Here is a 26,245-nt window from a genome sequence, read left to right as displayed (position 1 = left end):
CATTTTATACTTTACATTTCGCCAAGGTATAACTTGACATCCTCAGAAGTAGAAGGTGAATACAAGAGGGTAAATACTGTAATATTTAATATACAGTACATCCAGGTGTGATGAAAGGAAAACTGTTAACCCTGGGATGGATAGATAGATGGATAGGTACTAGTTATATGATGACTCCCAGTATTTAAATGCTGTAATCTTTTGCGGTCGACCCGGGCTCCGCCGGGTCGAGCGAGCGAGTCGGCCAATCTTGAGAGAGAGAGAGAGAGAGAGAGAGAGAGAGAGAGAGAGAGAGAGATAGAGAGTGTGAGTGTGTATTGTGTGTGTGTGTGTGTGTGTGTGAGAGAGAGATTAAATGTGCAGGGAAGACTGAAGAAAATTACAAAGCAAATGATCTGGCAAATGAAATTGGTACATCTTGTATGTGTAGTTGTCCTCAGATAAACTGAGGACAACTCAGGACACCCACTTGTACGTGTGGGTGTCCTTAGGTGTACGTCTTGTACGTGTGGGTGTCTTGTACGTGTACTTCTTGTACGTATCCTCAGGTACGGTCCAACACCTCTCCATATCTCACCCCAATATCGTTATGTCATAAGTTAAAACAGTAACTTTTATCATTTATTTTGCAATTAACTTTTTTCAAAGGCGCATGTTAATGGGATAATAACCCAACACTCCATTACGTTAACAGTGTGAGTGAGAAGCTACAACTGAGGATTACCGACGCGGCGCTCTCCCGAGACCTCTTCCCGAGCGACTACGAGGCCGTCGGGTCGGAGCTGGCCAGACCCATCAAGTGGATGTCGTATGAGGCCATTACCGACAGACTCATCTCCACAGCCAGTGACGTGGTAAGTCGGCGAGGTTGCGCTTTTTAGCGAGGGACGGAAGTGGAGTGAGAGAGAGGCTCTGAACTGTTCCAGAATTGTGAGGGGAGGGGGGGGGGCGAGACTCTGAAATGTTTCAGAATCGGGAGGGGAAACGCTCTGAACTGTTCCAGAATCAAGGAAGGAGGGAGGGAATGAGGGGATTCTGCCCTCCAACCACCGTTCTAATATTACACTATTTACATTAACTATTTAGTCGGACGTGCAAAAATGGACTATTGCAGCCAACAATATTCACGTTTTGTGCTAATTTTTGTAGAAAAATACAAGCTAAATCATTCCTAGGCCTGGTGTTCCACATGTATGTACTAAATAAAGCCTAAGATATCGTAAATGAGGGGCAGGAATGCTAGGACAGGTTATTCTGGCTTCTTTACTTTTCCACTTTCCTAAGTGTATCGTTTGGTCTAATTCAGTAACACACAACGTGAATTGTGGTAGGGGTCAACAGCCCATTTTTGTACGTTTGACCAAAGAGTTGCTATATGTCCTATCATAAGTGTTCGAAAGTACACAAATGAACTATTGTACCCTAAAAAATACAGGCTCATGTACAACACTCGAAATGATGATTAGGGAAAACAAATGTAAAGTTAGTGAAGTGAATCGGGTAAGGTTACCTGTAGATTATTGTGGTTGGTCTAGGCAACACTGTGGTTTATGGAAAAGTAAACGAATGTATCCTACAGGCCTCGGCCATGCAGTCTAAGAATTTCTGTAGCGTGAGGCTTTGTGTAGACTAAGACCCACGATCTTAGATTACAGGAGGCTTTAAGACTTCCTGTTGTCCAATTCCTATTGCCTAAGACCTCCTGTAGCCTAATGCTTCCTAATACCTAAGACTAAGGGAGACTTATGATGCAGAAGGTATAAGATTACAGAAGGTAGACTAAATGAAGTCTAAGACCTCCTGAAGTCTTAGACCTCCTGAAGTCAAAGATCTCCTGTAGTCTAAGACCTCATGAAGTCTAAGACCTCCCGAAGTGTAAGACCTCCTGAAGTCTAAGACCTCCTGAAGTCTAAGACCTCATGAAGTCTAAGACCTCCTGTAGTCTAAGACCTCCTGAAATCTAAGACCTCCTGAAGTCTAAGACCTCCCGTAATCTAAGACCTCCCGTAATCTAAGACCTCCCGTAGTCCAATACCTCCTGAAGTCTAAGACCTCCTGAAGTCTAAGACCTCCTGTAGTCTAAGACCTCCTGTAGTCTAAGACCTCCTGAAGTCTAAGACATCCTGAAGTCTAAGACCTCCCGTAATCTAAGACCTCCCGTAGTCTAAGACCTCCTGAAGTCTAAGACATCCTGAAGTCTAAGACCTCCTGTAGTCTAAGACCTCCCGTAGTCTAAGACCTCCTGAAGTCTAAGACCTCCTGAAGTCTAAGACCTCCTGAAGTCTAAGACCTCCTGAAGTCTAAGACCTCCTGTAGTCTAAGACCTCCTGTCGTCTAAAATACCCATTCATACCTCTCATTCCAATACCACTCACCCCAACTCGTCTCCCCCTCACAGTGGTCCTACGGCGTGCTCCTGTGGGAGCTGACGACGCTGGCGCAGCAGCCGTACGTGGAGGTGGCGACGTGTGAAATGGGGGAGTACCTAAGAGACGGCTACCGGTTGGCCCAGCCACTCAACTGCCCCGACGACCTGTACAAGGTGATGGCCTTCTGCTGGGCCATCCATCCCCACGACCGACCGCATGCCAAGCTCATCCTCGACTACCTCGCTGCTTTCCACCAGCAGCTCAACAGCTTCATCTGATACATGGAGGCTGGGGGAGGAGGAGGTGCTAAGAAGAACAAGAAGGATGGGAAGGGTGAAGATGGGAAGAAGAGGGATGGGAAGAGTGAGGAGAGTAAGAAAAGGGATAGAAATAGTTTGCTGGAATTCAAAAAACGAAATAAGTAAGGGAAAGGAGGTAGAGCTGTGTCAAGATGTAAATGCAGACACACACATAACACGTACACGCGCGGGGCACACGCAAACACACACACACACACACACACACACACGGTTGGTACATGCCTGGACTATCTTCCCAGTCTATCATACTCTAGCACACGCTAACACCGTAACCAAAGGGGGTACATATGTGTATCAACAGGCTTGTTGAGGACTCGCGATGGTAAACCAGGCTTGTAACTGTCCACACACTCACGCTTCTTCTCAATATTCCATTACTGTCTTATATACGTAGCCTAAACGTCCACAAGTCTGCCAGTGAGGTAACGCCGCCGACCCCATGACCTCAACTTAATGCTGAATACCGTAGAACGAAGGAGGAAGCGAGACGCAGACCGAGAAGCGGAGGAAGGGAAGATGTTGAAAGGAAAGTGAGATCGAGAGAGAGTAGAGGGGAACAGAGTGATTACCTTTGTTATCCCCAAAGGGTCAGCAGGTCAGCCGTCGAGAGAGAGAGGAGCCATGGAGAGCGGTGTGACCATTGTGCCTACATGGGCGTCTTCCTGATACCTAGTTTCCTAGGTGTTTACTACTTCTACACTTAACCCTTACTAGGAGGAGAGAAGAGAATGGACGAGATGGGGAGAAGACCTGTGTGTGAGTGAGAGAGATGTAAGGCCTCCCGTTGAGTGTTACAACACATGCACTCACAAATACACACGCATGCACACACACGCAACCACATGCACACCTACCTATCGTGCCATCCACCAACTTGAGAAAATATTTCACGAGCCATAAGTAAATTAGAACAAGCTTACGAAAAGGCAAGTACTGTCAATGAACAGGGGAAAATTAAGAAAATGGTGGAAACTCTACAAAAGCCAGACAGATCGATCAACTTACGCCACAATCACAATAAAAATATTCTCATCCAAACATAGCAAACATTGAGCACTTAGCCACGTGTTCTGTCTGCGGGAGTTAGGGAAGTTAATAGAGCCAACTAAGAAACCAGGTCCTAGCTACAGAAGATACTGTAGTACACTAAGATACCACAAAGAATGGCAGAAATCAGTTCAAATCGTCAAAAGTCCTGTCGATCACATTTCTGTTGGCCTTGAGTACCATGGAGGCAGAGCCAGGAGCACTCTGGACTTCCGACACGATGACAACAGGAATGTGGCTCCGATGGGCTCTGGATCACAGGCGCTAAGCGGAGGTCTTTTGACATTGTTTTATTCATGAAATGATAAATTTCTGGTTTATCTTGTGATATAAAATTATGATTTAGTCGATTTCAACGTTGAAAGTTAGTATTCATAACAACTACATTCTGGCAAGTACTCCTCGATATTATTTAAGAAGTTAAAGATGTTAACGTTCAAAGTTATTTCAAAAAATTAATTTCTGGCCAATTCTTATTTTTCTGTAAGATTCCCCCCCCCCTCTGCTAACTCCCCCTACCACATACGAGTCTTACAGCTCACAAAACTGGCTGTTGAGGAAGAATTTTGTACTAAAATTTATGTTGGTATATGTAATTGTTTTCCCGCAAACACAATTATAACACAAATTCTGGTAAATGGACCGACTTAGTGACACTTGGTTAAGGTTTCCCTGATAATAATTAATTTCATGCCAGTAAGATTAATTTGTTTGCATTATTATATCTGCATAAAGAAATCACTTTAAAGTGATGTATCAATGAGAAAATCAGGAGCCACGAGATTAAAACCTGCACTCTGGTTATGTCCAGAGCTCACGCCTCAAACCACGACCTTCTCAAAAGCAATTAAACCGGCGTGGATGTCGTGGTTAACTTGTTAAAGGCGTCTGTTTGGCCAGTATGCAAGTTCGAATCTTCCTTATGGTTCTAACAGATTTTCTAATTATTAAATTAACTCAAGTCACAAGTCAAGTCTGGCCTCGGGGCGGGCTTAGGGAGTAGAACTCCCAGAACCCCATCAAGCAGGTAACTAGTGATCTTCTGAGTTTCTATATGAATTTATTTGAAAAGAAACTAGCAGGAAAATAGTGGCAAGAACTGCCACTCACAGCAGAACTAAACTACAAAGCACAAATGTAGATTACATGAAACGTGGAAAGTTTAAGTCATCCTGAAAATCCTCTCTCAAACCTTCCAACTGAAGCGTTACCGCAAAACCATGTGTGTTCATAGTCATAAATCTGTATTTTTACGTACCCTTAGACATGTAATTATTGTACGTACAGGCTGTACGTCGCTATTACTTCTCTTGAACTGTTCACTAGTCATACTTAGCTTTTGTATGTTGTAAGTTCTGGTCACATTTGTACAGTGCAGCTTCGTCGCTAAGACTCCCACTTCGTGTTCCAAGTCCTCTTTTTGCCCCGCGACATTCACACGCTTGAGTGACAAGCAGCAACACTATCCCTTAAGGGATAATGTATTGCCTGCTGGATATTACCATTGCCCGCTGGAACCACGAGTGCAGCTTGGTTCATTTAACATACTATGCTCATTGTGGGAACCTTAACCAGCTCGTCCTCCTAAGGTTTCCCAACGTCAATAATCGTACTAAAGTGTCCTCTCCTAACCTACCAGAGGACCCAAAACAGAAAACGGGTCAGTATGTCAATTTCGCGAGCCGCTTCCATTTTCTAGTTCGACAATTTTTGCCTTTAGGTAGAGTATACGTCAAAATGCGACGTTCTGTTAGGAGGAAGGAGACTGCTGCTATTGTCCTCACCCGTAGTGTTCTGTATTGTGTTGAATGAAGACATGCTTTCTAGAGTTTGAGTCATTTTGTATATCCTTCCTGTATATTGCAGGATAATGTGATATTTCCATACACTGTTTGCATCCTATATTAGGAGCAAATAGTGAAGCAACCGCCAGTGTACATAGACAAATCATTTAGTGAAAGGAATAGATTTTTTTGGAAATCTGATCACTAAGGTATATATTTGTTGTGAATAACTTAACCTATTTTGATACTAGAGACACAAAAGCATTAAAATAAGGCAAATCTTCCAAGAATATTTCCCCTAATAGTGATTCCCGCTGATCAAATTTTATTCAATTAATTTGATCTTGGATTTTTCATAGTTTCAAATGTTTTGAAATAAACATACTCTACAAAATAGTTAATTGATTTTCAATGCATAAAAATTTTAAAAAATTATAAATTCATTGGAAATAGCTGAGAAAATATTATTTATCATTATGTAGGGGACAAGAGTATAGTTAACTATGAAGGACTCTACACCCAGTGAAGTAATGTAATCTTGTACACCATGTGTGTGTATACCTGACTATTCCAGACGAGGTGTTCTGATTGTCCCATTATTGGTAAAGTAGTATTATGTTCCACACATTTTCCTCTCTCTCCACCCAAAATTGGTATTTTGTGAAGCAAATACGATTTGCGTCAATAAAAGCTACCAATTCAATTCAATAATTTGCTATCAATAAAAGCTGCGGCTACCACAGTTACATAGAGACTAAGGAAGTGTTATAACTGAAGAAATATCAAATTAGTGTATCGAGGGAATTTTTTGTTCTGTATATATATGTGTAATAATTGTATATTGATTGTATATAATGATATTTGTATAGTTTATGTGAGTAATGAGTGAATAAAATGATGCTACAAACTATGGTGTATTTCTACCTCATTTATCCACCGTGTTCTCAAAAACAAAAAACAAAACAAATTTAATTTGTATTTATATAGGATACGCAAAGACATTCTATTTATATAGGATACGCAAAGACATTCTATTTATATAGGATACGCAAAGACATTCAGAGGCCAGTCACTAAAATATCCTAATTTGGTGGCCAGAGAGTTGCCATCAACTTCAAAACCTTCGTATACTGGATAACCTTCGTATACTGGATAACCAGTATACTGGATATCCTTCGTATACTGGATAACCAGTATACTGGATAACCAGTATACTGGATAACCTTCGTATTCTGGATAACCTTCGTATACTGGATAACCAGTATACTGGATAACCTTCGTATACTGGATAACCTTCATAGCATTCCTGGATAACCACTTTATTTTTAAGAATTACTACAAATTCAACGACCATTGAGTCAAAACCTCTGTCCATCAAGTTACAAACAAGAGTCGTTCCCGTTTGACAGTACCGACTATTGCAGACCAAATAAACACGCGAAAACAAGATCCCACAATGTATCATTATTTAAAATGTGAATTGAAAGGTTGAATGTAAAAGGGAAAAACGATTATGAAAAATCAAACAATGGTATTTAAATTTGGTAGTATAAGCCAGAGTGTGTGAACCGCGGCTATATTCATCAGATGTTAACTAAAATAGTCAAATAATCATAGAAAGATAACTCACTGGATGAGAAAATGATGAATAGAAATGATTTGTAGGGGGGAGGGGGGGAACAACCTCCCCCAATGATTGATTTTTGCTTTCTTATGATTGGGGGGGAGGAGCAACCCCCCCCCCCCAATCATAAGAAAACAAAAATCAATCATAAGACCTAATTTGTCATACCATTTATGTAAAGCGCGCACACATTATCACATACATACATGCACACACACATATAAATAACGTGAGATAAGGAACTGGTACGCCATACGTGGTGATGGTGGGAGGGGGGTTAAAACAAAAAAAGTATACACACAAATACAATAATACAGTAGGTGGACAAGCAGCCACAACAAAAGCCAGCCCGGCTTTGTTGTGGTCGCCTGCAGCGTTCGTGAGCGGCCGTGGCGTTTGTGTGTGTGTGTTCATGGTGGGTTAACACCAGCGCGAGAATAGAATAAAAATTGCAAAATGGCCCGCGGTCCCTAACAGACAGGCGGTGGCGCTAAACGCAGTGAGCGGACGGGTATTTTGTTGGGGCAGGCGCTGTTGTCTGCTGCCTGTTGGTGGCGCTGTTGTCTGCTGCCTGTTGGTGGCGCTGTTGTCTGCTGCCTGTTGGTCGCACTGTTGTCTGCTGCCTGTTGGTGGCGCTGTTGTCTGCTGCCTGTTGGTTGCTCTGCTGTCTGCCAGTTGGGCGGGTTGTTGTCTGCTGCCTGTTGGTGGCGCTGTTGTCTGCTGTATGTTGGTGGCCCTGACGCTGAATATACCTCCCATAGCATTTGTGTCCACCATTTTTCATACAAAAAAAAATATATTTTTTATTTATTTTTCATAAACTTTGGAGTTGTGTTAACGACGTTACAAGCAACGGATAACGACGCAGCGATTTGTTTTAGCGTGTAACGAGCGTTCAGTATAGTACGGAGAACGATAACCAACCTCTGATATCCAGGATGATTCTCATTAGTCCCAGGAGCGTCAATAAAGTGGTGGATAAAGTGTGAGGACAGGACAATAAATCACCTGTCCTCACACTTTATCCAATTCGGTGGATAAAGTGTGAGGACAGGTGATTTATTGGATTATTTTTTAATACGTGTATACAAATGTATATATATAAAATGTATTAACCGTTCAAAATAAAAAAAATAAAAAGGGAGCCGAGCAGACAGCACGCTGGACTTGTGATCCTGTGGTCCCGGGTTCGATCCCGGGCGCCGGCGAGAAACAATGGGCAGAGTTTCTTTCACCCCATGCCCCTGTTACCTAGCAGTAAAATAGGTACCTGGGTGTTAGTCAGCTGTCACGGGCTGCTTCCTTGGGGTGGAGGCCTGGTCGAGGACCGGGCCGCGGGGACACTAAAGCCCTGAAATCATCTCAAGATAACAATCTACAATACAATATACAGATGTTATGGGCATTGATATCAAGAGTGGGAGGCCCACTGTAGCAAACGTTCTTCAGGGGTTTAATTAACTAACTTTGTCTTGAGGAAGTCACTCCTCACAGCCACTATAACTCAGCCCGTCCTCCAAAAATGGGGAGGTAAATGTAACAGCACAAATAAGTCCAATTATGTACTATTCATAACAGTCAGGAATTGTACTTATTTTCACTTAGTATTAAACAGTACGTATAAAAGTATATGAGTTAAGTATAAGACTAGATAATATCTGCTTTTTTGGTTAGTAAGGAAGTGTGGTGGCCGTTGTAACCCTCCTGAGGTTGACGGCTGTCAACCGGCTGTCAACTTGACGGCTGAGGTTGACGGCTGTCAACTTGACGGCTGAGGTGAGGCCAACCTCACCGTCAAGTCCAACACCAAACCAAAACTTGTAAACTTGTAAATCAAGTCAAATGTCTCAGTAAATAACCAGGTGACCCAATTAACATATTACAATTGTTCCTTTTCTTTGATTTTTCTTTCAAGGCGTCTCCCAGACTTATCTCCCAGTGCAGCTTACGAAGAACACCCAAAACCTTTCTCACACATCTCTCTTTCTTTCCCCATAAATCCATCCATATCAAACATCTTGAAGTGTACAGTCTCTCTAAACGCTTCCTTCAGCGCTTCTCCAACATTTCTCTCTCAATCACAACATCTCTTTGTAAAGTTTCCCTAAAAATCGCTTTACCTCACAGGTAAACGCTACTCCACGCTGGGGTGCTTACCTTAAAAACCATCAAATGGAATCTTTTTGTTAGGGGGAATGAGAGGATTATCTGGTTTACGGACGCCATTTGAACTTCTTGAATTCTGCTTTTTGAGTATTCGTCTTCAGTGATTCAACATGAAAGGTTCAGTGAGTATGGAGGAGACTCCTTGATGGGTTCGTAATTACCACGAGAGAACTGAAGCCTTGATTGGTTAATGAGTGTGTGGGTGTGTATATTCACCTAGTTGTGCTTGCGGGGGTTGAGCTCTGCTCTTTCAGCACGCCAATGTGTGTGTGTGTGTGTATGTGTGTGTGTGTGTGTGTGTGTGTGTGTGTGTGTGTGTGTGTGTGTGTGTGTGTGTGTGTGTGTGTGTGTGTGTGTGTGTTATGAATAAAGTATTTACAAAACAATATAACCGTTACTAACATCATTTACGAACAAAACTAATTCCATTGTTTTATAAACAACAAAATTAAAATAACTAATCATTTGATAATATGATAATTCAAACAACAGAAATTTCAAGTAATTAAGTTGAAAATAACACAACAACAACAGTCTTCATAAGATTTATGTGTGCAAGAGATACGTAGTTAATAATCATCATTTGGGAAATCAGAAACTTTGAAGAAACTTGCCAACTTGGTTTCCAGGCTGAAGAGGAGCGTACTGAAGGCAGTCACCACCATCCAACAATAGTTCATCACCGACTAACTTTCCCTAACTTAGCATACTCTCCAACCGTGAAAGTTCAAACAACATCAAGAAGCCAATTACCTGAGTGTATTCCACGAGGCAAAGTTTGACTTCCTTTAATAAAGCATCACCCACGAGAACTACCAGTACCAAGTACGAGGGGGAACTACCAGTACCAGCTACGAGAGGAACTACCACTACCAGCTACGAGAAGAACTACCAACACCAGCCATGAGAAGAACTACTAACACCAGCTTCGAAAAGAACTACCAACAGCTACGAAAAGAACTACTAGCACAAGCTATGAGAAGAACGACCAGTACCAGCTACAAGAACTACTTCTAAATGTTACCACTACTAGGCTAAGGCTCAGCTACAAGTACCTCTGGGAGTTTGCACCAGCTGCTGATGTAGACTTGACTAAATGTAAACTCTCTCAGCAGAACTATTCGCATACTTTGCGTCATTATATAATGAAATGTAAAAACAATCGTTGAATTCAGAGATAATACTATCAAGGTGTCCAAGAAATTTGTAAGTACTTAGCCATCTAAGTATCTTAGATTTAATCTTAGCCAAGTATCCAAAGTTTACTTATTGTAGGTGCAGCATGCACATGACTGTAAAGCTGCCGCCCAGTTGGGTGGGTGTTCAGCAAGACTAGTAACTGTGTGACTCACCATAGATGTAAAGTGCCTTGAATAGTTACTGTTGTGAGCCTCTTCTTGAATCACTTATGATATAAAGACTATTGATATATGCATTTGTGTATATATATATAACATGTGTATGTGTATATAACATACATGTTGTATATGTGTATGTATATATATATATATATATATATATATATATATATATATATATATATATATATATATATATATATATATATATATATATATATATATATATATATATGTCGTACCTAGTAGCCAGAACTCACTTCTCAGCCTACTATTCAAGGCCCGATTTGCCTAATAAGCCAAGTTTTCCTGAATTATTATATTTACTATAATTTTTTTCTTATGAAATGATAAAGCAACCCTTTTCTCTATGTATGAGGTCAATTTTTTTTTATTGGAGTTAAAATTAACGTAGATATATGACCGAACCTAACCAACCCTACCTAACCTAACCTAACCTATATTTATAGGTAAGGTTAGGTTAGGTAGCCAAAAAAAGCTAGGTTAGGTTAGGTTAGGTAGGTTAGGTAGACGAAAAAACATTAATTCATGAAAACTTGGCTTATTAGGCAAATCGGGCCTTGAATAGTAGGCTGAGAAGTGCGTTCTGGCTATTAGGTACGACATATATATATATATATATATATATATATATATATATATATATATATATATATATATATATATATATATTTTAGTTAATTTATTCTCTTGGAATCACTGCCGGTTAGGCAAATCAGGCCTTGCATACTAGGCCAAGTAGCACGGTTTTGGATATTAAGGTACAACATATACATGTATATGCATATATATATTTATATATGTGAGTAATAACGGGAAGGGTATGGGGTGCATAATAAATGACTAAACCTTGAGAACTACCAGCAGCAGCACCCACGAGAACTACCAGCACCACCTACCACCTAACAGCACGACTACGAGAAGAACTACCACCAGTATCCTCGGAAAAAAACTAGAAAAGTTACTCACAGTAACGAGGTTGAAACATTAAGTCACTTGTTAAACGAGAATCCTTAAAAAAAATAAAACACACATTTTTAGATGTCAACGTCTTAGTAAATATGATAATTGTTTACCACAAACAGTTGTTAACAGCGACACATCTAAGAAGCTGCCAGAGTATGGTGAATTGTCCCTCAATGCCTGGACTTAATAGGTCTACTTTAACCATTTATAACTTCAGCTTTGCTCATCGCATTTAATTTCCATTGATACATTAACGACGAGCTTCGGAATCGAGCATTTCTTTCCCCCTTTGGTATTTCATTTTATTCCATTAAATAATTCCCCCAGTAAGATTTACTCAGCTCCATCACTGTTCTTGTAACACATTAGTTTTAACCCCAATTATTTAACTCATAAATAATCATTGTATAGCACAGGGAATACTGACTTCATACATTATATAATTTTCAGAGTTTTAATGCATTATATTTTTTAACATTTGCAGTTCATTATTTCTAATTCACAAAAGGTGAACTTATCACAGCATCAGAATCACCCACAAAGCCAAAGTGCCAAAGGCCACTAACTTGTATTTCCTCTTCTCTACCTTATCTCTCAATCTTACTTCAAGATTTCCTATATCCAACCCCTTCCATCCCCCTGCTCACCAGCTTTATGGACTTCTTCAATTTCACGTATTAATCAAAAGAATGCGCCAAGCCCGGATGACTATATAGGGCCATCTATGTTTCAAATTATTCTAAATATTCACGGTATCATTTAGGATGTCAGTCCGAGAGCAGAAAGACATCAGATGAACCAAAGGAATCACATTCACCGGATATTTTATGGAGGTACTTACACAACTCCCAGGTACACTGGGAAAGCTAAATTTCTCATAATATTGAAAGCATGTCATTATCAAAGTCAACATCATACTGAATATCATAACATTCCAGGATGTCAACGTCGAAGTATTTACATCATTGTATTTACAATCGACTTGAGAATGGTCCAGGACGGACCGAAACGTCGTCGTCTCTTCACTTTCTAGTGTGTGGTCTGGTCAACATATTTCAGTCACGTTATTGTGACTTCTCATCTGCATTCCAGGATGAGATACGGGACTATTAGCGTAACCATGCTGTAGTGAGTGTGAGTGCACGTTCAAGTGTGCCACACATACTTTCAACTTCTATTCATGTTTTCATTAAGTAACAAAAGCCTTAACTCCGGTAACAACAAATATACAAGAAATTGTCCCAATGGCAAACACATGAAAAGTCATATTACTTACTATTACTTAATTATTAATTACAATTACTTTCTCTATTTACAACATTGTACAACACTTATTGTATCTACAACACTAACTGCATGAATTAACAACCAGTTCACGTTACCACAACATTCTTCTATAAAGTCTTCAAGTTAAAAATCACTTAAAAATAAACATAACATAAAACATTAATTAACGTGCCAACAGAAGAGCTTTTCAGACAATAAAAATTAAGTTCGTGACTCGCCAAAGTGCTAAGAACCAGGGGCCAGACTCACGAAGCAGTTACGCAAGTACTTACGAACGTGTACAACTTTCCTCAATCTTTGACGGCTTTGGTTACATTTATTAAACAGTTTACAAGCATGAAAACTTCCCAATCAACTGTTGTTATTGTTATAAACAGCCTCCTGGTGCTTCGGAGCTCATTAACTGTTTAATAATTGTAAACAAAGCCGCCAAAGATTGAAAAAAGATGTACAGGTTCGCAAGTGCTTGCGTAACTGCTTCGTGAATCTGGCCCCAGACTACTGATAATAACTGTCTTCAGATGAGTAACTTAACGAGTGGCCGGGTATAACAACATCCATGTTTCTTGTGAATTCGTCTTAATTGTTGGTTATGTTAACTGATGTTCATGACATAACACTTTCAACTGGAGACTGTGAAGGACCAGTAGATGGGCAGAACGTTGCAACCAACCCACAACATTGCAAACACAATCTGTTGTTGTTATTGATGTTTTAGATTCAGCTACTGGGAACAAATGTTCCAAGTAGCACGGGTTATGGTGAGCCCATTGTGGACTTGTCGTGGTTAACTGTAGCTCAATTGATGCATGATTCAGTTCTCGTCTAATACATTGTGCAAAACGAACACTATTGTAAACATCTCACCGTTGTAACAAGACAACCCTGACAGCATAACAATAGTTGTCATCGTGTCACAGTTCGGGAAAAAATACCCAAAAATTTACACACAACTTCATAAAACAAACCCATTTCCTCGGAGTAGAAGAGATTAGCCAAACTCTACAAACAACTCCTCATCTATAAACTATTTATAATTTACAATTTATCTCCTATATCCTCTTGGTACTCCTGTTGTAGCTGCTGGTACTTCTTTCATCATCAGCCAAGTTATTTTCCGAGATGTTATACATCTTTCCAGTCAGTGGATCCATTTCGTGCTCCTCAGAGTCACAGGTACAAGTGAGGTCCATCTCTTCAAGAAACTCGGGAGGTGGTTCTTCCCTGGGCGCCGCTGGGAAGTTGATGGTAGGAGCTAAGTAGGAAGGCCCAGGGTGTGAGAGGGAACGAGTGCATGACAAAGTTTTGGCGTTGGAGTCGAAGCGTTGGGAAGGCTGTCGAGGAGATGGAGTTCGAATCCTTGGCGTTGTTCCTCCAATCATCAGGTTCTGGTTCCTCATCCCGTAGTAGTGCATGTCTCTGGCCTCTTCGCCGTAGCCACCAGGTGGTGGTATTCGGCCACGAAGGTGCTGGCTTTGTCTGGCTACGGCCGCCTGCAGGGACCAGTTTCGACGACAGAGGATGATGGTGTAAATTAAGAGAATGATAAAGAAGACGAAGAAGCTGGCCATCAACCCCACACACACCCACACCCACAAGGGAATCTTGTGACATTCTTGGGCGCCTTTGTCCGTAACGGGGCTGGTGGATGCATTCCCCTTATCTCCAGTTAAGTCTGTAACCATCCATAACGTAGTTTCGAAATGCGTCGCGGTGGTGGAGGCCGCATATGGTTCAGTTGGTGTGGGCTCTGTTGTGGTAGCTACGGTAGTGGGTTGAGTTGTAGTTGTGGTGGTTGTGGTAGATGTGGTGGTAGTGGTAGATGTGGTGCTAGCAGCTGTTGTACTGTGCTCTGGGGGTAAAACAGAGAACCATATTTATTTTTAAACCATTCATTGTATGAATCCCTTCTAGTCTTAAAGCGTAAGAAGCACATCAGTCTAACACAACAGTCACACTGCAAGAAGCATTATATATATATTCATATATATATATATATACGTATATATATATATATATATATATATATATGTCGTACCTAGTAGCCAGAACGCACTTCTGAGCCTACTATGCAAGGCCCGATTTGCCTAATAAGCAAAGTTTTCCTGAATTAATATATTTTGTATAATTTTTTTCTTATGAAATGATAAAGCTACCCATTTCATTATGTATGAGGTCAATTTTTATTTATTGGAGTTAAAATTAACGTAGATATATGACCGAACCTAACCAACCCTACCTAACCTAACCTAACCTATCTTTATAGGTTAGGTTAGGTTAGGTAGCCGAAAAAGTTAGGTTAGGTTAGGTTAGGTAGGTTAGGTAGCCGAAGAAACATTAATTCATGAAAACTTGGCTTATTAGGCAAATCGGGCCTTGCATAGTAGGCTCAGAAGTGCGTTCTGGCTACTAGGTACGACATATATATATATATATATATATATATATATTAGTGCAAGGCTTTCAAGAAAAGATTACTAGGACGCAAGAGACACGAGACGCATCTGTACTAGCATTAAATGCTGCAAAATAACAGAATTTTCCGGAATATACAATGCCTACCTGCCCCTAACATGGAGAACACAGCACGTATCCGGACGGCACACAAATACTCCGTACTATTCCTCAGCAACTTTGAAAGCGAATGGAAAATAATCACCAATAAACATTAGTGGCAAACATTACGCACTCGCAAGAGAACCCGAGATCGCCTAAAGCTTCATATCAATCATCTCAAGACACGAATGTAAGTAGAATAAAGAACCAGGGTTCCTCAAGCAGTTACTCAACTGCTTACGAAGCCTGTACATCTTCCCTTAATCATGGCGGTTATGTTAACATTTAATATACATTTTATGAACACTGAAGCACTACAATTTTTTTTTTATAACAGCCACCACCTTGGGTATTGACCAGACCACACACTAGAAGGTGAAGGGACGACGACGTTTCGGTCCGTCCTGGACCATTCTCAAGTCACAAACGACTTGAGAATGGTCCAGGACGGACCGAAACGTCGTCTTCCCTTCACCTTCTAGTGTGTGGTCTGGTCAACATACTTCAGCCACGTTATTGTGACTCATCGCCTGCACCACCTTGGGTTGTGAAGTTTCCGAGCTCGTAAACTGTTTAATAAATAAAAATAAAGCCAGCATGATTGCATTAAGATGTATAGGTTTCGTAATGGACTGTGTAAATGCTTGATGAAATCCTGGCTCTGGTATTCGACCTCAGAACGGGACTCAAAATTAACACTGACGAGAGAAGCATAAACTTCTTTAGGCAAAGTAAAATAGTAAAATTTAGCCCTTATTAACACAGCTACAAGCCATCAGGGTGTAGCTGTATGGTTTGTAGAAGCCACACGAAATGTTAGATGAGCCGATGCTTGGACTTGAATTCATCAAACGAACGCATTACGCCGGGGAGCGTGTGTAGCACCTGACCCGGTGCTAAAAACACTATACCAAGAGGAAACGCCCCATTACGGGGTATTCATGCCTGTGCCACCTCTTGGGTGGCTTAATCTTCATCAATCAATCGAGACGCCCCACTGCCGGGGAGACATCTCCCGTCCACGAGGCTAACCATAGCCCGTGCTTCTTGCCCCGCTCCTGTGCCAGGTAAGTTACGGGCTCACCATAGCCCGTGCTACTTGGAACTTGATCCGAGTAGCTGAATCTATAACAACAACAGCCCCACTGCCTCTACTTTGCGTTCTCTGTATGGGGGGGTGCATGCCAGCCTTGCCTCCCTAAGAGAGGCAAGGCTGGCATGCACTTGGGGCTTCCCAAACATCTGCCTATCAGAGTGTTTATTCACCGCAAGGTGCGCTCGTTTCCGCTGACAGGCAACGTGTATTTAACCGCAAGACTTAGCATATTTCTCCTTCAACTCCATGCCACATCCGGCCCGACTGCCGTCGTGGCGCCTTAATCAAACGACAGTACTCAGCTTACCATTTGGTTTTCCTTCTGCTCTGGCACCGCCACGACGGAAGGACACGCAATAACACAAGCGTAGAAAATTTAATTTTTGCGTGCTAAGCATGAGATAGTAAGGATGATACCACTTAGAGGAAATAACGAAGCTGTCAAGCCTACGGAAGGCTGTCACTCGCGCACGAAACTGTCATTCCCCGCACGAAGCTGGTCGGCTTAACCTTACAATAAACTCATATCAACAACAAAATTAGTAGGAAAAATTAACAAAAACTTTATGTTCTAAAGATCCTTAAGACATGACTTGTTTAGCAAGCCCGAATGGACGTCACGCTGCCCATAGCTGTGACAGGCTGGAGTCCTAGTCACTTCCAAGTCCTAGTCTCACCTTCAAGAGTCCTAGTCACTTACTTCCAAGTCCTAGTCACTTACTTCCAAGTCTTAGTCTCACCTTCAAGAGTCCTAGTCACTTACTTCCAAGTCCTAGTCTCACCTTCAAGAGTCCTAGTCACTTACTTCCAAGACCTAGTCTCACCTTCAAGAGTCCTAGTCACTTACTTCCAAGTCCTAGTCTCACCTTCAAGAGTCCTAGTCACTTACTTCCAAGTCCTAGTCTCACCTTCAAGAGTCCTAGTCACTTACTTCCAAGTCCTAGTCTCACCTTCAAGAGTCCTAGTCACTTACTTCCAAGTCCTAGTCTCACCTTCAAGAGTCCTAGTCACTTACTTCCAAGTCCTAGTCTCACCTTCAAGAGTCCTAGTCACTTACTTCCAAGTCCTAGTCTCACCTTCAAGAGTCCTAGTCACTTACTTCCAAGTCCTAGTCTCACCTTCAAGAGTCCTAGTCACTTACTTCCAAGTCCTAGTCTCACCTTCAAGAGTCCTAGTCACTTACTTCCAAGTCCTAGTCTCACCTTCAAGAGTCCTAGTCACTTACTTCCAAGTCCTAGTCTCACCTTCAAGAGTCCTAGTCACTTACTTCCAAGTCCTAGTCTCACCTTCAAGAGTCCTAGTCACTTACTTCCAAGTCCTAGTCTCACCTTCAAGAGTCCTAGTCACTTACTTCCAAGTCCTAGTCTCACCTTCAAGAGTCCTAGTCACTTACTTTCAAGAGTCCTAGTCACTTACTTCCAAGTCCTAGTCTCACCTTCAAGAGTCCTAGTCACTTACTTCCAAGAGTCCTGGTCTTACCTTCAGGAATATGGCAGTTCTCCCCGATGTCTAAATCTGCTTTAACTTCGACAGTCTTTACATTTTCCAACTGAAAATAAAGGTTTTGATGAGTCAATGAAAATCGGAACTTGAACTTCATTTACGTTAGAGTTGCAAAATAACGAAAGCAAAATTTACCTTTGCTTGATTTACATGATTTACATTCTTAAAAAACATGAAAATTATTTGTTAATTCTTTGAGTATATGAAAACTTAAAATTCGTTCAATGGTTTATTTGCACTAAAATAGTAATATTTCGAAAGTTACACACGTTAAGGAGGACTTCGTCGGTTCTGGAAGGCCCAGGGAATTCACGAAGCAGTTACGCAAGCACTTACAAACCTATACATCTTTTCTCAAACTTTGGCGGCTTTCTTTGCAATTATTAAACAGTTAATGAACTCCGAAGCACCAGGAGGCTGCTTATAACAATAACAACAGTTGATTGGGAAGGTTTCATGCTTGTAAACTGTTTAATAAATGTAACCAAAGCCGTCAAAGATTGAGGAAAGATGTACAAAATGTAACCAAAGCCGTCAAAGATTGAGGAAAGATGTACACGTTCGTAAGTACTTGCGTAACTGCTTCGTGAATCTGGACCTTGGTTCGCTAGTCTCTAGAGCTCTCCACCAGACTAAGAATCATTAGTCCTTGCCTGAAGGAATTTCTTTGCCAAAATTCGATAACCATAAAGCATAAGAGGAACAACTATTAGGGGAGAAAATATTAGGAGTGTCGGCTTTGTCTGGGGCGAGAGATTTTTGTAATCCCCGAGCTCTGTGTTGAACATTAAATATTGCGGGATAATAGCGTGATATAGAAAGTACGCACAGTTCATGATCTCAAAGTGTATCTCAAGACATAGAAGAATAACTCAAGGTGTATCTCAAAACATAGAAGAATAACTCAAAGTGTATCTCAACACATAGAAGAATAACTCAAAGCGAATGCAACAGAAAAAATACGACTTTCAATCGTCTTCAATCTTCTTATAGAAAATTGAAATTCTGACAAATATTTTTGCAGAGGACAGAGAAAGTCTCCAGAATGTCTACTTAGAAACGTCAAAATGTTGCAAACAAACTGTACCTTTGCAACACAGGTATATCGACGTATTGGTGCACCTGTGTACTAAGTGAATCAGAGATCTTTACTGTCTGAATCCGTTGAAGAAAACATCTAAATTATTGAGAATCTTTAAAATGTCAAAAACATGCAGTTTCTAGAAATGCGTAATAACTTACACTTGGAAAATATCTGAAGGACTAGTCCCATGAACAAATCCACAAGGGCCGTGACGAGGATTCGAACCTGTGTCCGAGAGCATCCCAGACGCTGCCTTAATCGACTGAGCTACGACATGGTCAAAAGAGTTGAAACCTCATTTGATGTGTCACGCTATTGTGATTTCTGTGTGTACTGGTCCCTTATCTGCACGTGGAAATAAAGTCGTAGAGACGTGTAGGCAGGAAGTGCAAATTAGCCCCAATGAAAATCGCAGGTGCAATAAATATGCTGAGACACAATTTTATCAACATTAAAGGCTCAATACTTTTCAACAATCTCCTCTAAACATAGGGGGCAAAACTAGCCGGCCTCTCGTGGGGTTTAAAAGATAACTTATTAAACACCTCCAAAGAATTCCTGATGATCACGGCGGCCTCCAATAGCTTGCTTTACCTGTCAACCAGTAGGCCTAGTCATAGACCGGGCCGCGGGAACATTGATTCCCGGATCCCATCAGCAGGAAGGCAGGTGACTTCGATCTCCAATTAGTGGACAACGCACAAACAGTTATTTGTGTGCTGCTAGACACCTCCCCCCAGGATGAGTGTGCTCCCAGGGGCACATATGACGAGTCAATCGTTTTCCGATTATCAGACCCGTATATTGTTAGGTTTGGATGTATTACCTAAGGTTAAGTTTAGGTTAGCTAGGTTTTTAAAACCCACTGGTGAACTGTCTTATATAAACTGCGACTTGTATTCCCCAAGGTTACCGACCCTTAACTCAGGTCTGGTATATATATATATATTATATATATATATATATATATATATATATATATATATATATATATATATATATATATATATATATATATGGAGAGAGAGAGAGAGAGAGAGAGAGAGAGAGAGAGAGAGAGAGAGAGAGAGAGAGAGAGAGAGAGAGAGAGAGAGAGAGAGAGAGAGAGAGAGAGAGAGAGAGAGAGAGAGAGAGAGAGAGAGAGAGAGAGAGAGAGAGAGAGAGAGAGAGAGAGAGAGAGAGAGAGAGAGAGAGAGAGAGAGAGAGAGAGAGAGAGAGAGAGAGAGAGAGAGAGAGAGAGAGAGAGAGAGAGAGAGAGAGAGAGAGAGAGAGAGAGAGAGAGAGAGAGAGAGAGAGAGAGAGAGAGAGAGAGAGAGAGAGAGAGAGAGAGAGAGAGAGAGAGAGAGAGAGAGAGAGAGAGAGAGAGAGAGAGAGAGAGAGAGAGAGAGAGAGAGAGAGAGAGAGAGAGAGAGAGAGAGAGAGAGAGAGAGAGAGAGAGAGAGAGAGAGAGAGAGAGAGAGAGAGAGAGAGAGCGCGCGAGAGCAAACAAGCCTGAACGGTCTCCAGGCATATATGCAATATGCAACTGAAAACTCACCCCCCAGAAGTGACTCGAACCCATACTGCTAGAAGCTAAATATATATAGTGTATAAAATGTTTTGAATACCAAATGTATCTAACCTGTTGGTCCTTGAGTTGGACGTGAAGCTGGGTGCCGTTGTGGTTGAGGTAGAGTGTGAACCTTGAGTGCTGCATGGAGACCCCCACCCAATCCTCACTGGTGAACCAGCTCTGTGATAAGCGCTCGTCCAGGTACTTTTTACCTCCAGCTGTTTTTGTGAGAGTGCATGTAAGATATTTTCTTTTCTTAACCTTCTCAAAAACGAGTTGGTATATGTTGGTAAATTTGGTGTTGCCTTCTCCAAAGCCAAACTTGAAGGTGGTCACCCATTGTTTGTTAATGGTAAGATCACTGTTGACTCTGAACCAGAGGGTGAAGAAGTTCGACTCCTCCAGAGAGACGTAATGGGGCACCGACTCACTTGTATGAATTTGTGGACACCCTGAAGGAAATAAAGGCAACTCAGCAATTGTTTCACACAGTTATAGGCAGACGTGCGATAATTCAGCTGTCTTCATAAACAAATGCAAAATGCTTGTTAATCCCGCCGCCAAACACCTGTTTATGAACGAAAAACGCTTTAAACACGACTTCCAATTGCTGACATTCGAACATTTCTCGAACAGTGCATCGCTGACGTCCTCTGCTCGAATGACAACTCTATAAATGCTTCACCCACGTATTAAAAACACAAATAATCACCAAAAGAACCTAAACACCTGCTATACCTAACTATACACTGAATTTTATTGCATAATAATAATTATTTATATATGAGAACAAATTTGTTTTTATTATACACTATGTGACAATTGATGAATGCGTCTTGGAAGACGGCCGCTCCTCTAACGAGCCTGGCCTGAGGACGGGTTGGGTAATTAGACACTTACGATATAAGAAACTTCTTGTGCATGCCGAATTAAAGGCATAGACATTAGTTGCCTCCAGTACTAACCCATTTCAACTATTCCTTTGGTATATATATTCCAGAGAGCAAGATGTACATATTTCTTTAGCAGCATCCGATATTAAAATTTGTTTATTTGTTTAGGTATATATGTACGCATTTACTCAATACAAACGCACTATATATATATATATATATATATATATATATATATATATATATATATATATATATATATATATATATATATATATATATATATATATATATATATATATATGAGACAACTAACACAACACCTGTACCCCCTATAAGGCTATTTTACAAAAACTTCTTTTCCACAGTTCATAAAACGGAGGAAAGGGTCCTGAAAGATATTGTTAATTGGATCGTTATCCCTACAGACAAAAATCAGAAGATACAATTGACGATCTACTATAAAACCAAAAAAACGGCCAACCTACTCATGAAAAACTCTCCAGACACAAAGCAGAACGCATTAAAAGAGACCAACGTCGTCTATGCCTTTAAATACCCACTTGGGGACTGTAAGCCCCAAAGAACTCAGTATATAGGCAAGACAACAACATCTCTTTCCAGGCGATTAACAATGCATAAGGAACAGGGCTCCATTAAGGAACATATAATCTCTCCCCACAACCAGACCATCACCAGAGAAATCTTAACAAACAACACAGAAATCATCGATAGATACAGCAATAGCAGGCGGCTTGACATCTGCGAGGCACTATACATCAAGAAGTCAACACCAGCAATCAACAGCCAATTAATGCACAACTATATTCTAGTCACTTAAAGACTCCGTACCAATATAGAAGCATCAAGAGGAAATATGGGCCAATAGGCCCTTTGCAGTTACTTCCATTCTTCCCATTCATCTATACCCATTGAACCGTGTTGAAAGTTTGTTCACCTCATCCAAAACTGTTGTAACATATCACCTCACCCAAATACGAGTATATAAGACAAAAGCTGTTTAAATATTAGCAGCGCACGGGAGACATCTCCCGTCACGCAGGGTGCAGTTGCACCTCCACAGATCTCCAGTATCATCTATTGATACTGGTAATGGCTCGAAAGGGCCACCATTCACGGGCTATTCATGCCCGTGCCACCTCTCGGGTGGCTTAATCTTTATCAATCATCTAAATATTAGCATAGTAAAACTCTGTTTAGTGACCATATATATATATATATATATGTCGTACCTAGTAGCCAGAACTCACTTTTCAGCCTACTATGCAAGGCCTGATTTGCCTAATAAGCCAAGTTTTCATGAATTAATTGTTTTTCGACTACCTAACCTACCTAACCTAACCTAACCTACCTTTTTCGGCTACCTAACCTAACCTAACCTATAAAGATAGGTTAGGTTAGGTTAGGTAGGGTTGGTTAGGTTCGGTCATATATCTACGTTAATTTTAACTCAAATAAAAAAAAATGACCTCATACATAATGAAATGGGTAGCTTTATCATTTCATAAGAAAATAATTAGAGAAAATATATTAATTCATGAAAACTTGGCTTATTAGGCAAATCGGGCCATGGATAGTAGGCTGAGAAGTGCGTTCTGGCTACTAGGTACGACATATATATATATATATATATATATATATATATATATATATATATATATATATATATATATATATATATATATATATGTCGTACCTAGTAGCCAGAACTCACTTCTCAGCCTACTATGCAAGGCCCGATTTGCCTAATAAGCCAAGTTTTCATGAAATAATTGTTTTTCGACTACCTAACCTACCTAACCTAACCAAACCTAACTTTTTCGGCTACCCAACCTAACCTAACCTATAAAGATAGGTTAGGTTAGGTTAGGTAGGGTTGGTTAGGTTCGGTCATATATCTACGTTAATTTTAACTTCAATAAAAAAAAATTGTCCACATACCTAATGAATTGGGTAGCTTTATCATTTCATAAGAAAAAAAATAAAGAAAATATATTAATTCATGAAAACTTGGCTTATTAGGCAAATCGGGCCTTGCATAGTAGGCAGAGAAGTGCGTTCTGGCTACTAGGTACGACATATATATATATATATATATATATATATATATATGTATATATATATATATATATATATATATATATATATATATATATATATATATATATATATATATTGTCATGTATAGATTGTTGAACATCATCCAATGCTGATCTGTACTTGGATATTCGTTATTATAAAACGACAAAAATACAGGAAAGAAAAATGTCTCTCACCCTGAGTTGCGACGCTGGCCACCAGGGCGGCGCTGATGAGTGGTAGAAGCACTAACGCCATGTCGAGCAGGAACCAGCAATTTTATCCAACCTATATTTCCTCCAGCTGGCTTCCGTTCTAATCTTGTTTTAGGTCTACAATACAAAAATGATCATGTGTTTGGATATATTTTGTATATATACATATATATATACAAACCTCTTTCGGTGAGGCTGGAATTATCGAAACTGGCACAAACAACTTCAGGTGATAGATTCACGAAGAAGTTACGCAAACACTTACGAACCTGTACATCTTTTCTCAATCTTCGGCGGCTTTGTTTACAAATATTAAACAGTTAATGAGCACCGAAGCACCAGGAGGCTGTTTATAACAATAACAACCGTTGATTGGAAAGTTTTCATGCCTTTAAACTGTTTAATAAATGGAACCAAAGCCATCAAAGATTGAGGAAAGATGTACACGTTCGTAAGTACTTGCGTAACTGCTTCGTGAATCTTGCCCTTGGTCCTCAAGTGAATCAAGAGGATATAATGTATACACAAGGACACTTACTTCGAGTGGTTTACCACGCTTCTCATAGATGTATACCCAAGAGGTATATCCGGCTTCTCGGTGCATATGCACTCTGTCTCTAGCCACTAGAATGGTGCAAATATCACAGTCTGGCCACAAGTGTGGAACAAATATCACAGTCTGGCCACAAGTGTGGTACAAATATCACAGTCTGGCCACAAGTGTGGTACAAATATCACAGTCTAGCCACAAGTGTGGGACAAATATCACAGTCTGGCCACAAGTGTGGAACAAATATCACAGTCTGGCCACTAGAATGGTGCAAATATCACAGTCTGGCCACAAGTGTGGAACAAATATCACAGTCTGGCCACAAGTGTGGTACAAATATCACAGTCTAGCCACAAGTGTGGGACAAATATCACAGTCTGGCCACAAGTGTGGAACAAATATCACAGTCTGGCCACTAGAATGGTGCAAATATCACAGTCTGGCCACAAGTGTGGAACAAATATCACAGTCTGGCCACAAGTGTGGGACAAATATCACAGTCTGGCCACAAGTGTGGAACAAATATCACAGTCTGGCCACTAGAATGGTGCAAATATCACAGTCTGGCCACAAGTGTGGAACAAATATCACAGTCTGGCCACAAGTGTGGAACAAATATCACAGTCTGGCCACAAGTGTGGAACAAATATCACAGTCTGGCCACAAGTGTGGGACAAATATCACAGTCTGGCCACAAGTGTGGAACAAATATCACAGTCTGGCCACAAGTGTGGGACAAATATCACAGTCTGGCCACAAGTGTGGGACAAATATCACAGTCTGGCCACAAGTGTGGAACAAATATCACAGTCTGGCCACAAGTGTGGGACAAATATCACAGTCTGGCCACAAGTGTGGGACAAATATCACAGTCTGGCCACAAGTGTGGTACAAATATCACAGTCTGGCCACAAGTGTGGGACAAATATCAGTCTGGCCACAAGTGTGGGACAAATATCACAGTCTGGCCACAAGTGTGGGACAAATATCACAGTCTGGCCACAAGTGTGGAACAAATATCACAGTCTGGCCACAAGTGTGGGACAAATATCAGTCTGGCCACAAGTGTGGAACAAATATCACAGTCTGGCCACAAGTGTGGGACAAATATCACAGTCTGGCCACTAGTATGGTGCAAATATCACAGTCTGGCCACAAGTGTGGTGGCCAGACGTCACAGGACCCACCTATCACACCACCAGAGGACCCACCTGTCACCCCGCCACTCCTGGAGGGCCATCAAGATGCCACTGGTGTCACCTCACGGTGTCGACCGCTGTCACATCCTGAGGCAGAGTTTTGTGAAGCCTTATCGTCATATTTAATCATACTGCCATATTGTAATCATTAAACACGAAACATATTCCTTCTCCAAAATGTTGTGTTGCCCTCTCAAGCAAAGTATATATCCCAGCATGTCCGTCTGTAGGTATATATGAGGCTTTTGTGTAATGGATCGTGTGTATATGTACACAAAAGGTATTTGGTGGTCTTTGGAAACTTAGCTGGTTTCCTGTCCGGGCTTATCGTCGTATGAGAATGTCGTGTCGGTAATTGTAGCGTGCTGTTCGCACTGTTTCTTAATAGCCTGCGTTTACGAATGAGTTCGTTATAGGCGTAACTTAAGAAGATTAATACACACACGTAGGCAGTATATAGAGATAATCGTCAACCATATAAGTGGATGCAAACTGTTTGGTATGGCATGGCATAAATGGATTGAGGAGGGGTAGAAGTTAGGTAACTCAAAACTT

At 40.8% G+C, this 26,245-nt stretch overlaps 2 protein-coding genes across 4 annotated transcripts in view; one reads left to right on the top strand and one right to left on the bottom strand.

Annotated features, from left to right (window-relative positions):
* The window catches only part of LOC123768233 (tyrosine-protein kinase Dnt), a 230,132-nt gene extending 223,705 nt beyond the window's left edge, over nucleotides 1-6,427 (top strand). The window contains exons 8-9 of the mRNA XM_069317186.1: nucleotides 695-854; nucleotides 2,399-6,427. Coding sequence (XP_069173287.1) covers nucleotides 695-854; nucleotides 2,399-2,647 — 409 coding nt within the window. The 3' untranslated portion in view covers nucleotides 2,648-6,427. The remainder of the gene's footprint in view (nucleotides 1-694; nucleotides 855-2,398) is intronic.
* A 5,669-nt stretch (nucleotides 6,428-12,096) lies between these two features.
* On the bottom strand, nucleotides 12,097-25,830 carry LOC123768216 (uncharacterized). 3 transcript variants are annotated; one of them, XM_045758661.2, is made up of 5 exons: nucleotides 25,703-25,830; nucleotides 23,924-24,058; nucleotides 20,803-21,185; nucleotides 18,074-18,143; nucleotides 12,097-14,794 (listed from the first exon to the last, which is right to left on the bottom strand). In XM_045758661.2, exons 2-5 carry the CDS (start codon nucleotides 23,982-23,984, stop codon nucleotides 13,995-13,997), a joined length of 1,314 nt encoding a protein of 437 aa, XP_045614617.2. In that variant the 5' UTR covers nucleotides 23,985-24,058; nucleotides 25,703-25,830; the 3' UTR covers nucleotides 12,097-13,994. The 3 variants fall into 3 exon arrangements, with proteins under 3 accessions (XP_045614617.2, XP_045614634.2, XP_045614626.2); XM_045758678.2 differs by having other exon boundaries at nucleotides 25,679-25,752; XM_045758670.2 differs by having other exon boundaries at nucleotides 24,480-25,743.
* Between the last annotated feature and the right edge of the window lie 415 nt (nucleotides 25,831-26,245).

Source organism: Procambarus clarkii, chromosome 86, assembly GCF_040958095.1.
Source record: "Procambarus clarkii isolate CNS0578487 chromosome 86, FALCON_Pclarkii_2.0, whole genome shotgun sequence".
In the NCBI taxonomy this organism is placed as follows: Eukaryota; Metazoa; Arthropoda; class Malacostraca; order Decapoda; family Cambaridae; genus Procambarus; species Procambarus clarkii.
Note: the sequence above shows the minus strand (reverse complement) of the source record. Positions and strands in the feature narration are given on the sequence as shown.